This window comes from Microtus ochrogaster, chromosome 17 (genome assembly GCF_000317375.1).
Source record: "Microtus ochrogaster isolate Prairie Vole_2 chromosome 17, MicOch1.0, whole genome shotgun sequence".
Lineage (NCBI taxonomy): Eukaryota > Metazoa > Chordata > Mammalia > Rodentia > Cricetidae > Microtus > Microtus ochrogaster.
The window spans coordinates 3,721,739-3,735,308 of record NC_022019.1 but is presented as its reverse complement, the minus strand read 5'-3'; the positions used below and the strand labels follow the sequence as shown (position 1 = coordinate 3,735,308).

Here is a 13,570-nt window from a genome sequence, read left to right as displayed (position 1 = left end):
AAAAACAAGTAGGCTCTTACAACAGCCAAGGGTGCAAAGGATAGAAGTGGAAGATAGGAGAAAATACACGATAAATAAGCCCTGGGGTCTGAATGAACACCATAGTGACCACAGGTAATAATAGTGCATATTTGCTAAGGGAATAGATCTTAAGTATTCTCACCATATATGCAGCTAACTGTGTGAGGATAGATACGATCATTAGCTTGATGATACTATCCCAGTGTATAGGTGTAATAAGACAGCTCCTGCAATATGCCCTATTATCTATCAATAAATAAATGTGTGCATTCAAAATATACTTTATTTGTCAAAGAACTAGGAATACTTAATTTTATTGTGTTTTGTAACATAAGAAGAAGAAAAAGAACATGAGGGGCTGGAAAGATGGCTCGACCATTAAGAGTACTGCTGCTCTATCATGAGAACCAGAGTTCAGATCCCAGTACCTGCTGGTTTGTGAGGCAGCTCCCAAACACCCGCACCTCCAGCTCCAAGGAATCTAATGCCCTCCTCTGGTGTTCAAGGGCACAGCATACACTCATACACACACACTCATATACACACACACACACACACACACACACACACATTCATACACAGAGAGAGAGAAAGAAGAAAAGAGATTTTTAAAAGGGTACAAACTTTTAAAATAAATCTTATTGGAAAATTGAAAAATAAATCTTATTTAAAATAAATCTTATTGGGGATGGAGAGATGGCTCAGTGGTTAAGAGCATTGCCTGCTCTTCCAAAGGTCCTGAGTTCAATTGTCGGTAACCACATGGTGGCTCACAACCATCTGTAATGAGATCTGGTGCCCTCTTCTGGCCTGAAGACAAACACACAGACAGAATATTGTATGCATAATAAAAAATATTTAAAAAAATAAAAAATAAATCTTATTGCATATTTTAAAATATACAGCATGATGTTGTTATATATAGTAAAATGGTTGCTATAACAGGGCAAATTAACATATCCATCTTTTCATGTAATTACCCACCTGTCCCATGACAGGTATAGCTGTAACAAAACTCCTGAATGCACTACTAACCATACGTCTCGTGTTGTATGTTGTATCTCTTAATTCCCAACCAAGATAAACAGAGAGCAAACGATGACACATACGCACTCAGCTTAAAAAGGAAATCCTGCCGTTTAACCTGGGCAGCCCTGGAAGATGTGTGCAGTGAATTGAAGTAAAGGAAAGGCTTGCACAGTCTCGCCTGTGGAATATATGAAAGGAGAGAGAAAGGGGCTCGACTAGAAATAGAAAGACTGTGACAGGAAGTAAAGGACTGGGGTGATGGAAATCAAAAGATCCCACATACTAGAAAACTGGTGTCGGATAGCAAGGCACAGGGTATCGAGAGCGATCTCTGCCTACGTCTCTGTCTTATTAAAGTTCACAGTGAAAAAGCCCGGCGGTGGTGGCGCACGTCGGGAGGCAGAGGCAGGCGGATCTCTGTGAGTTCGAGGCCAGCCTGGTCTAGTTCCAGGAGGCTCCAAAGCTACAGAGAAACCCTGTCTTGAAAAAACCAAAAAATAAAAGCAAAAAATAGAGTTCACAGTGTGGGGCTGGGGAAATGACTCAGCAGTTAAGAGCTCTTGTTCTTGTAGAGTTCCAGGGTTCGATTCCCAGAGTCCACATGGTGGCTCAAGACCGTAACTCCAATTCCAGGGGATCCAATGCCCTTGTCTGACCTCTACAGGCATGTATATGGTTCACAGACATACTGCATGCAAATCTTTTTTTTTAATTAAAAAAAAAAAAAGAAAAAAGCCATCACATTATGAAGTGACTCAAAGGATAGCAATCATCCTACAAATATTTCTTCCATATACTTTATTTAGAAAAGCCACGGGTGCAGCAAGCACTTAGAGGTAACGGCCACCTCTTTAGCCTAACCTATAAGACCATCTGATGAGTATTTAATACTGGGTTTCTGTCCACCCATCAAGTCACTTCTCCATGGAGCAGCAACTTGGCCTAATAAACAAAGCTCTTTTGTTTTGTTGGTTTTTCAAGACAGGATTTCTCTGTAGTTTGGAGCCTGTCCTGAAACTGGCTCTGTAGACCAAGCTGGCCTTGAGCTCATAGAGACCCACCTGCCTCTGCCCCCAAGTGCTGGGCTTAAAGGCATGCACCACCACTACTTGGCTTTTAAAGTTATTTTTAAAACCGATATACAGGACACTTGACAGGTTAAATCTACAGATGCACATGTTTGGAGAGTTTATCTACAATGTACTCCAAATGAAAAAAAAATATGTTTGTGGAGCTGGCATTTGTGTCTGAGTGCCCTTCCTGCAGCAGCCTGAGGCAGAGCTACTTCGCTCAGGGGGCTGAGTGTCCCTCTTGAGGGAGCCCAAGATAGGCCAACCACACACAGGCAGCTGAGCCTCACTACTGCTCATCAGATTCAACAACAATAAAACAGCTTCAGTGGAAAGGAATGCACACTAATTTTCAACTAAGTGCAACAAAATAAGGTCATACTTTCTCCATAACTGCCTTTAGTATTTCTTCTGATATTACATCTTTAAGATAGACTCCACAAATTGTGCCTAGTTTTGTCACATTCACTTATTCTGTCAAAAAAATAAAAATAACAAACTGGAAGGGCTTCCTTTCATCTAAGTCTATGTCTATGATAACAAATACTATTTGGTTCAAAGAAGGGTGCTTCCAGGACTATTTACTCATATGGTGATAAGAGTAAACTTACTACATAAATTGGTATTACTAATTACTATTTTAGTTGTATATAAGAAAGATTTACAAGTCTCAAATAATCATTTTGAATAATGAACAGTAAACAATAAAACACTATTCTGAAAAGAGTTTACAAGGGTTGGGGAAATGTCTCAGTAGCTGCTCTTGCAGAGGACCTGTGTTCAGTTCCCAGCAAGCACATGGGTCATCTAACTCCAGTTCCAGGGCATCCAACACCCTCTTCTGACCGCCAGCGGCCCCTGGCACTCACATGCTGCACATACATGCACATACATGCACATACATACAAGCAAAACACTCAAATAGTTAAAATAAAATAAAGCTAAAATTTTAAAGAACTTACAAAATGCTGAGTGGTGACGGCCTTTAATTCCAGCACTGGAGGCAGAGGCAGGCAGATCTGTGAGTTTGAGGCCAGAATGGTTCACAGAATGAGTTCTCATACTGCCAGGATTACACGGTGAAACTCCATCCAAAGAAGAGAGAGAGCAAGAGAGAGAGAGAATTTACAACATACAGTGAAAGGCATTTTAAAAGGACTTCTAATCAACAGATGTATGTAGTAACTGACCAAGCCCAAAGACACATCTCTGCAAACAAAAAAAAAAAAAAAAAAAAAGCTGGCTGAACTAAACGATACTTTTACATCTTATGCTGTGGTGGTAGTCTGAATGAATTAGCCCCTATAAACTCATAAAGAGTGGCCCCTGTAAGTTCATATTAGCAGGTGTGAAGCTTTGTTGGAGTAGGCGTGGCCTTGTTGAAGAAAGTGTGTCACTGTGGAGGTGGGCTTTGAGGTCTCACATGATCAAGCCATGCTCAGTGTCCAAGTTCACTTCCTGTTGCCTGTGGATCAAGATGTAAGATGTGCTCCCTCAGTAGCACCACGTCTGCCCGCAGGCTACCATTTCCCACCATGATGATGATGGACTGAACCTGTGAAACTGTAAGGCACTCAAATGTTTTCCTTCATAAGAGTTACTGTGGTCATGGTGTCTCTTCACTGCAATACAAACCCTAAGACACCCTGAAATCTCCCTAACATTTGCTGAAGCACCAATCAAATACCAGGTTTGAAAACCATTTTTAACTCAGTTTTGATCTCTCAGTACTTACTGCCCAGTGTCCTGTTGAACGCTTATCAAAGTTAATCTTATTGCTCGCAGACCTTCATTAACCACCCCCCCCCCCAGGCAATGACTGTCTAAGGTCACACAGCTACAAACTGCTGACTCATCATAGGAGCCTGTGAGCCCAACCCCAACTACAATCCAGATACTCATGCAAACAAGGGTGGTGATGTGGTAACCCGAGGTAGAAGTGGTAAGAGAGACTGACAGCAGGAAGGGAAAAAAAAAAAAACACCTAAGACCATTCTGACTATTTCTGCCATTAGCTAGGCCATATTTTGGAGGTAGCTCAGCCTGCCCCAGGCTGAGGGCAGATATTACACACAAGCACCGAGGAACCAGGCTAGTTTGCTATCATTCAGCTGACTCTTCCTTTAAATAAACTGACTTAACAGATTTCTTTTGGGTATTAGGGAGTATTTTAATCTGAAATTATTGGGGGCTGAAGAGATAGCTAGCTCAGTGATTAAAAGCAAGGACTGCTCTTCCATAGGATCTGAGTAGGTCCCAGAACCTACATGGTGGTTCACAGTCTAGTTCCATGGGATCCAACAGCCTCTTCCAGTCTCCTCTGGCACCACATGTGCGTGGTGCACAAACAGGCAAACACACAAATATGGTAAATAAAAATAAATAAGAGCCAGGTATTGTGATCTCACCTTTAATCCCAGCACTTGGGAGGCAGAGGCATTCATCTAGGAGTTTGAGGTCAGCCTGGTCTACATACTGATTTCCAGAACAGCCAGGGCTATGTCAAGAGAACCTGGCTCAAAATAAACAAATGAATAAATAAAAAACAAACCTGAAGATAATGAAACAACAACCAAAAAAAAATTAACTATTCAAGAAAAATGCAAAAATAATTTAAAATTTCTTAATTTTAAGGAGATCTCTAAAAAGGTTGAGTTGTAGAGACAAATGGTATTTTTATACCATTATCCAAACACGGAGAACACACTTGAGTTTAACACCTAGTATCTTTTCTCAGCACTGATAGTTAGTTACAAGTTACTTGTTCCTGTCTCGTGTTTAGAAGTTGAAACTTTGTAAACCGGAAATTTGTGATCCAAGGAACTTCCCCCCAACAACTCACCTCGGCTCCCAAATTACTTAAAACAACAAAATCCAAAACTTAAAGTGGGGAGCCAGTCGGTGGTGGCGTACACCTTTAATCCCAGCACTCGGGAGGCAGAGGCAGGCAGATCTCTGTGAGTCCGAGACCAGCCTGGTCTACAAGAGCTAGTTCCAGGACAGGCTCCAAAACCACAGAGAAACCCTGTCTCGAAAAAACCAAAAAAAAAACAAAAACAAAAAACAAAAAACAAAAAAACTACAAAGGGAGTTCCAGGACAGGCTCCAAAGCTACAGAGAAACCCTGTCTCGAGAAAAAAAAAAAAAAAAAACTTAAAGTGGGGAAAGAGATGACCCCGCCCGCCCTCTCCCTCTGAACATCAACTGTGATTCCAATATTATAGTATCACATCCAGCATGCACGTTATTTCTGGTCATAAATAGTAAGACCCACGAATGCTTTGGCTGTTTATCCCTCCATGTTTTACAATGTAATTTCCAAGTCCACCAAAAGGTGACTTTAAAGAGTAATGGATCAACAAAAATCATTTGTTACCAATCCTGAGGACTGAGGTAGATCCCACGTGGTGGATGGAGAGAGCTCCTTACTATGCAAATACCCACACGTACAATACACTCAAATTAAGCAAGCCAATATTTTAAACATTGTAAAGAGCAGTAACAAACAAGAGGAGTAAGAAAGCTAACAGGCCAGCACGAGATGTGGTTTTGAAAACCTGGATAGCAATACAATTTACCTATCAAGAAACTCAATAATAGAATGATCTGATATAGTTTTAAATAGAAGAAAGGCGGGGGACCACTAATACTCAAGAGTTCTTCCAGACTTTACAAGAACTCACTTAGAGACTAACACACCACTTAGAGACTAACACACCGATTGATTCCAGGTTCTTCTGATGTTTCCAAGCTACCTGCTGGCGTTTTGTGAAGACAGCAAAACGGCATTCAGAGTCAGCCCAATACATCTAACCTAAATGGCCTCATACAAAATTAACAGGCTACACCATAAAAAAAAGAAAAAATTCTTTTAATGTTTTGCTCACATCTCCCATAGAAATAAATAATCACAGCTCATAATTAAACTGAAGCTGGGGCCTGCCAAGGATTCAAACCGCTAAGGGAGTGTCAGGATGCTAGAACAAGCTTCAGGAAGAAGAAAGTGCACCGAACACAGGCCAAGGAGTCAAAGGACAACAACGGCCGCAAAGACACAAGGCAGTTGGACCAGGGCACCTAAAGGGCCACACAAGGTCATTCAACCTCTTGACAACGACAGCAAGACTAGGAGAACAGTTGGTCCCCCACCCCCGAGTCGGTCCCGAGCGGGAAGGAAGGGGATGCCCAGGACACAGCGAGCACGAGGTGTCCAGGTACCGGGTGCACTCAGAACCCCAGATCTTGTCAACTCGACTCCGCCCCGCGGAGAGGCCACAGCAGGACACTGGGACACTGCGTGACAAGCTGGCCAGGAGCCCACGCCCATCGCAGGGTCCCGCGGCCCGGGCGACCGCGAACGCAGTCCGGGCCGCGCACCGGGATCGCCCGCGCCCGAGGATGCGCAGCCAGTGGGCAAGCCGCGCGCGCCTCACCTGGCAGAAGCAGCGCTGCGCCGCCGTCTCCGGTCGCCGCTCCTCGCCGTGGCCCGAGCGCAGCAACCACAAAGCACCCAAGAGGCCGACGAGTAAGCCCCAGCCGCGGCCCATCGCCGCCCTCAGCCTGCGCCTACGTCCCCGGCTCCGGGGCGCAGGCCGCGCGCCCGCAGAAGAAGCCCGCGCCCGGCCCCGCCCCGCCCCGTCCCTCGCTCCGCCCTCCGCGCTCCCGCCTCCCCTGCGGACGTGCGGCGGCGCGCGCCTCTGCCCACGCGAGCCCCGGGCGCCTGCCTTCCTGTTCGCCCCGCTCACGCACTCGCCTACGGGACACCTGGCCTGCAAGCTCCACCCGCGCAGAGATGCGGTCCTTCCGGGTTCGGGGCCTCCCCAGAGCCACTGCTCCCCGTCGTCGCTGTCCTGCCCGACACAGCCCCTAGTCACTACCGAGGAAATCGAGCCTGGGTTTACGTGTCCACCGTGCTCCCGCTGCCTTAAGCCAAAAGGATGTTGGAGTTCAGCTTGGAGGGCACAGCTGCACAAACGATTTAGAACTTTCTAGTGGCTGTGCCAAATAGGGAACAGGTAAAATTGGTTTCAGAATGACCGTCGTGGTTTTACACCTATAATCCCAGCACTCCAGAGGCTGCAGCAGGAGGACTGCTCAATTTCGAAGACAACTTGAGCTACACACTAAGGGAACTGCCTGGGCTATAGAGTTAGACCTTATTACAAATAAATAAGCAAATAAATAAATGATAAATATTTTTATCAAGACAGTAGAGGGGCCGGGCGATGGTGGCGCACGCCTTTAATCCCAGCACTCGGGAGGCAGAGGCAGGCGGATATCTGTGAGTTCGAGACCAGCCTGGTCTACAGAGCTAGTTCCAGGACAGGCTCCAAAGCCACAGAGAAACCCTGTCTTGAAAAAACCAAAAAAAAAAAAAAAGACAGTAGAGGGACGATGTTAGCCCAACGTGTACTCAACTTAAGATTTATTCATAAAATAGTGTGTTTTCTGTGAACTATGCACATTCACAGCCACAGCAAGGTACAGACCACCCTTTCTTTTCCTAAGTGGAAATGGGAACAGCCAGTGTTAACAAGGACAGGAGCCAGGCAGTGGAAACCCTGCACCTATAGCATGTCTTGTGCACATACTAAGATAGAATGGCCTCCTTGCTTATCTGGAATTATATCTATAATGCAACTCTTACTTACCTTTTCTAGAGTCAGAGCACATTCTCCCCCTTCCCCACACCCTGTCTTTGTTTGTTTGTTTTGTTGTTTTTCTTGAAGTCTGTCTTGCAATTCACTCTAAACACCAGGCTGACCTTGAACTCAGGCTGCTTCGAGCTCTGAGTGCACCACTACCCCGGACACATTCTCCGTTTTTAAGGCGGTTTACCTGGTGTCCTTTTCACACAGTTTCAGATTCCAGGTAAGTTTCAATTCAATATAATTTGCAGAGCTGAGCTTGACTTTGGAGGTAAAAGATGCACAAGGCTCAGCCCCTGTGTATGGAGGACACCCATGGAAATGACAAGGTCATCTTTTCATTCTTTGTTACTTTGTTTGCTTGGGGGGGTGCTTTTTATTTTGATAAAGAGTCTCACTGTGTAGTCCTGACTGATCTGGAACTTGCTGTATAGACCAGTCTGGCCTCAATCACACAGAGATCAACCTATTTCTGCTTCCCTAGTGCAGAGATTAAAGGCTGGTGCCATTACAAGCAACTTTTCAATTTTATTTTTAATTCATTAATAAGTATGTATATTAATGGGGTACAATATGATGTTTTCAATCTATATGCACCTTGTAGGAAGAATCAGTTGTAATAGGAGCTGCCAGGGCTGCGTCCCCGGCACCCGGCCGCCCTCACGGCTGGCTTTACCCGAAATAATTACACGGACACTGTATTCTTTTAAACACTGCTTGGCTCATTAGTTCCAGCCTCTTATTGGCTAGCTCTTACATATTAATCTAACCCATTTTTAATAATCTATGTAGCCCACGAGCTGGCTTACCAGGAAAGATCTTAACCTGCATCTATCTGGAGTGGGAGAATCATGGCAACTCACTGACTCAGCTTCTTTCTCTCAGCGTTCTGTTCTGTTTACTCTGCCTATCTAAATTCTACCCTATCAGAGGCCAAGCAGTTTCTTTATTACTTAACCAATGAAACAACAGATAGAAAGATGACCCTCCTCCATCAATCAGTCAAATGAATATATCCATCACCTCGACAGATTTTCTTATGAGAATGTTTGAAAAAAATCTGTTCGTACCCTCAAAATACATGGTATATTAAACTGCAGTCTCCACATAATGCCATAGTAAAGCTTCCGAATTCTAGCTGTAACTTTGTACCTTTAGACCAACTCTCCTTTCCCCAGCCTTCCTCTGCCCCCACCAGCCTCTGGGTACCACTTTCCTACAAATGCCATGAGATTAGATTTTAAAGTTTCACACAGTGAGATCACACAGTTCTTCTCCATCTGCACTTGCCTCATTCCACTTAGCGTGGTGATCTCCGGCTACAGCGGTGTTGCAGCTGTGTCCCAGCATCCCCTTCCTTATACGCCTGCACAGCCTCTGTGGGGATGTACACACGTGTGAACTACATGTGTGTTCATCCACTGATGGACACTATACTGCTCCTAGCTACTATGTGTAATGCTTAAATAAGTATGGGAATATAAAGGACTCAACTCTATAACAAGTACAATAATATGGGAAAGGAGCTGAGCAGGCCTTTTCCCAAAGGCTGGGTCCTGTGGAAAAGAAGTCTGTGTGGAGGTCTTCAACACCACTAACCATCAGGGAAGTATAAATTAGAGCCGCAATGAGGTGCCTACTTATACCTCTTGGAATATTATCAAAAAGATGAGTGGCCCAAAATATAGTCCCAACACAAGTTTAGGGTCAGCCTAATCTATGTTAAGAATCCCAGGCTCAGCCATACCTTTAATCCAAGGCTAGCCTGGTCTACAGAGTGAGTTCCGGAACAGCTAGGGCTGTTACACACAGAAACCCTGACTAGAACCACCCCACTCCCACCCCCCAGTCCACCCACCGCATCCCACCCCGCCAACACCAGAAAACACACACAATTTTAAAAAGTCCCAAGCAAGCAACAAAAAATGGCTAATAAAGTCGGTCATACTGGTATTTAATTCTTTTAATTCCAGTAGAGGTAGGTGGATCTCTGAGTTCAGGAACAGCCCAGGCTACATAGTTCCAGAAAAGCCAGAGCTACACAGCGAGACCCCTCTCAAAAAAAAAAAGAAAAGAAAAGGAAAAGGAAAGGAAAAAAGGAAGGAGGAAAAAGAGAAGAAAGACCAAAGCAGGAGGATCATTGTGAGTTTGGATCCAGTTGGGCTATGTAAGACTAAACATGGAATTCCGAATGTGATCGTTTGTGTAAATATCCTACTTCTGTGTATACATCCGAGCGTTGAAAGTTCTATACTGAAGAGATACCTGCACTCTTCATGGTTGACATTTGTGTAACATCTTGGATAACATTTTCTTTTTCATATTTCTACCACGGAATTGCAGACACTTGAACCCCTTAAGCATGGCCTCTGTCTCAAACATGCCAGAGACTCCGAGTCTTTTCAGTTTTGAATGAATAGCTTTCTTATGACCAAGTATCAGCCATCAAAAATGAGAGACAAGGTAAGAAAGGGGGCGTACTGAGTAAGGAGAGTGCATTGGAAGCAAGCATGATACAGCTTAAGACCTTACACTGATGCGAGAGCCTGTGAGCCGGGTGTGAGTTAATAGAGTCAGCTTCCTCTTGCGTTGAATATCACTGAAGCTACCCAAGAACCTTCCAATTAGTCTTTTGAGTGTGTTTGCTTCTTCAGTGCCTTCCTGGGCACTCATGTAGAGTGTGTGAGAACCCATGAAATAACTAGCTAGTCTTCCAGTAAACATTCCCAAGTGCCACAGAATACAAAGTTCAGTCTTTGATTCTGGAACCTCAGCTCCCCCCATCTGTTACAACTTTGTTCAACAACATTACGTTTTGGGGAGGGGAAACAAGATCACATCTTTGTTATTCTACCACTAGAACAACAGCATGACAGACTTAATACACACAGCATTTCTTGTTTTGTTGTTTTGTTTTTTAATGCACACAGCATTTCTTGATGGAATCCTGATTGCTATGTAAATAACAGCTATTATTTTTTTTAATGAGCAAAGCAAGAAGTAGCTTGAGCCAGTCTTTCAAAAAAGAATAGGAAGGCATCTACAGGAAATTCAGTGCCTAAATCATTTCCAGCATTAAACACACAAGAAGAAAAAAATGAAAGTAAACGATATAGTTAAGGAAGAATGACTAAGCAAAACCTTAAAGACTTGGTACCACATGACAAGACTCTTTTATCTAATCTTTCCTGAAGACAAATGTCATATTGTCAGGCCTTCCTTGCCATATGATTAGCACTCTCCGAGTGGGAAGGCACAGGCAGTTAAGCTGTCTTTATGTAAAGTTCCTGAACAAGCAAGCTGTGGATTATGGTCTGACTTCACTTCTTAATTTCCCATTCCTGTCTCCACCCCCACTGTGGTTTCCAGGTTACCAGTTCTGCTATGCCTCATTAAGCGACATTATCACTGAACCCAGTGACAGTTTTCCAGGAAATATATGCTGCATTTTACAGTCCTGATTCCTCTCTCTTCAAATTCAAGGGATCGGGCTGGAGAGATGGCTCAGTGGTTAAGGGCCCTGGCTGTTCTTCCAGAGGTCCTGAGTTCAATTCCCAGCAACCACATGGTGGCTCACAACCATCTGTAATGAGATCTGGTGCCCTCCTCTGGTGTGCGGGTATACATGGAGGCAGAATGTTGTATACATAATAAATAAATAAGTCTTTAAAAATTAAAAAATAAAAAAAAACAAATTCAAGGGATCATGTTTTTTTGATTTTGGTTTGGGTTTGGGTTTGGGGTTTTTTGGTTTTTTTTGTTTTTGTTTTTGTTGTTGTTGTTGTTGCTGTTGTTTTGTCCAGTCAGGGTTTCTCTGTGTAGCCCTGGCTGTCCTGGAATTCACTCTGTAGACCAGGCTGGCCTTGAACTCACAGAGATCCACCTGCCTCTGCCTCCCCAGTGCTGGAATTAATGGCGTGTGTCACCACTGCCTGGCTCAATGTACGTTGTAGGAAATGCTTTTCTTCATGACTTCCTCTCCTTTGTCTGTCCCACCATATAGCTCAGGCTAGACTCTACCATCCTTCTTCCCCAGCCTGCCAAGTGCTAGGGTAACAGGCCATCACACTCTGCTCTCCTCGTACCTTCCTGATACTGTCTAATTATAACTTCATGATCGTTCCCACAGTCCACCTTTAAGATGGGACCACTCCTTAGGATCCCATCTATCTTTTAGTATCAGTGCACTCTCTTCAAGGAAATTGCTTAGTCCCATAGTTCTAAATGCTCTCTCTACACTGCAGACTCCCAAGCGTATATTTCTAGCTCAGATCTCACCCTTTAGCTTTACAATTCAGTGGTCTATTGGACGAGAACGTTTGTGGCCAGTCATCTGGAAAGCAGAAAGATGTTTTGGGCTTCTCTCTGTTTATCTTTCACATCCTTTTGATAAGCCATGTCTGTTCTCTTCATGCATCTTCAAATTTCCTTCTCTACTTTCATGAGGAAGAACTGAGCTCTGGTCCTTACTGTTTTTTTTTTTTTTTTTTTTTTTGGTTTTTCGAGACAGGGTTTCTCTGTGGTTTTGGAGCCTGTCCTGGAACTAGCTCTTGTAGACCAGGTTAGCCTTGAACTCACAGAGATCCGCCTGCCTCTGCCTCCCAAGTGCTGGGATTAAAGGCATGCAGCACCGCCCCGGGCCTGTCCTTATTCTTTCTCACCTACTTTATTTCCACACACACACACACACACACAAAATTCTTCACCCAGCCCAGTTTCTCAAATTACAATTGTAAGTTTTCCAATGCGCCCAACCATTTGGAAAGTTAAGCTCAAGCCTCTTAACCTGACATTCAAGGTCCCTTATGATCTCCAGCTTTGTTTGCTGCATTTCTCTTTAAAATGATGCATTGTTAACAATTTTCCCCCCATGCCTTGTCTCAAGTTTTACATCTTTTCTCACTTGAAATGAGTTTCCAGACTTGTGATTTTTCTTCTGTTCTATGCTTCCGTAATTGTTCTTACTATATGAGATAAAATACACCTGTTGATGTATAGGTTTTCTGCATTCATCAAAAGGTAGAGATCTTGATTGGCTATTTTTAGCTTCCTCAGCCCTTCTTGCTCAGGAGAGTGTGTGTTTCACAAGGTGACTCCAGGGTGGATTGCTGACTGTACAAGTAAACTGAGCAAATAACAAATCTAAAAGGGTAATGACAGCTTAAGCTCACACGACAATGTGTTGTTTAAAAAAACAGATTAGAAATCCCACAGGAGTGGCTCTGAATGAGCTACCTAGGAGAGAGAGGGCCTGAGGAAACAAGCTCCACCTGGAGCAGAAGCCTGGAGGAAATCCAGTCCCGGAAGCCAACTCAGTCCCAGGACACTGGCTGACCAGGATTGAGCCAGTGACCTGACTCAGAGTCAGCGATCTCCACCGGAACTGCAGTGGAACAGAACCAGCTACCTAGGACAGAGAGCAAACAAGCTCCACTGGGAAGCCAGGAGCAAATCCAGTCCCTGGGAGCCATGCTCTTGGGTACGCAGAATTAATATAGTAAAAATGGCAATCTTACCAAAAGCAATCTACAGATTCAACGCAATGATCATCAAAATCCCAGAAAAATTCTTCAAAGACCTCGAAAGAACGGTATTCAACTTCATAAGGAAAAGCAAAAAACCAGGATAGCCAAAACAATCCTATGCAATAAAAGAACTTCTAACAACGGGCGATGGTGGCTTTAATCCCAGCACTCGGGAGACAGAGGCAGGTGGATCTCTGTGAGTTTGAGACCAGCCTGGTCTACAGAGCTAGTTCCAGGACAGGCTCCAAAGCCACAGAGAAACCCTGTCTCGAAAAAC

The 13,570-nt window shown here is 44.0% G+C and overlaps 1 protein-coding gene across 1 annotated transcript in view; it reads right to left on the bottom strand.

Moving 5' to 3' along the window:
• Ero1a (endoplasmic reticulum oxidoreductase 1 alpha) overlaps positions 1–6,726 on the bottom strand; it is a 44,396-nt gene extending 37,670 nt beyond the window's left edge. Inside the window, exon 1 of the mRNA XM_005355387.2 lies at positions 6,554–6,726. Within this exon, the coding sequence (XP_005355444.1) occupies positions 6,554–6,667 (114 nt within the window). The 5' untranslated portion in view covers positions 6,668–6,726. The remainder of the gene's footprint in view (positions 1–6,553) is intronic.
• Between the last annotated feature and the right edge of the window lie 6,844 nt (positions 6,727–13,570).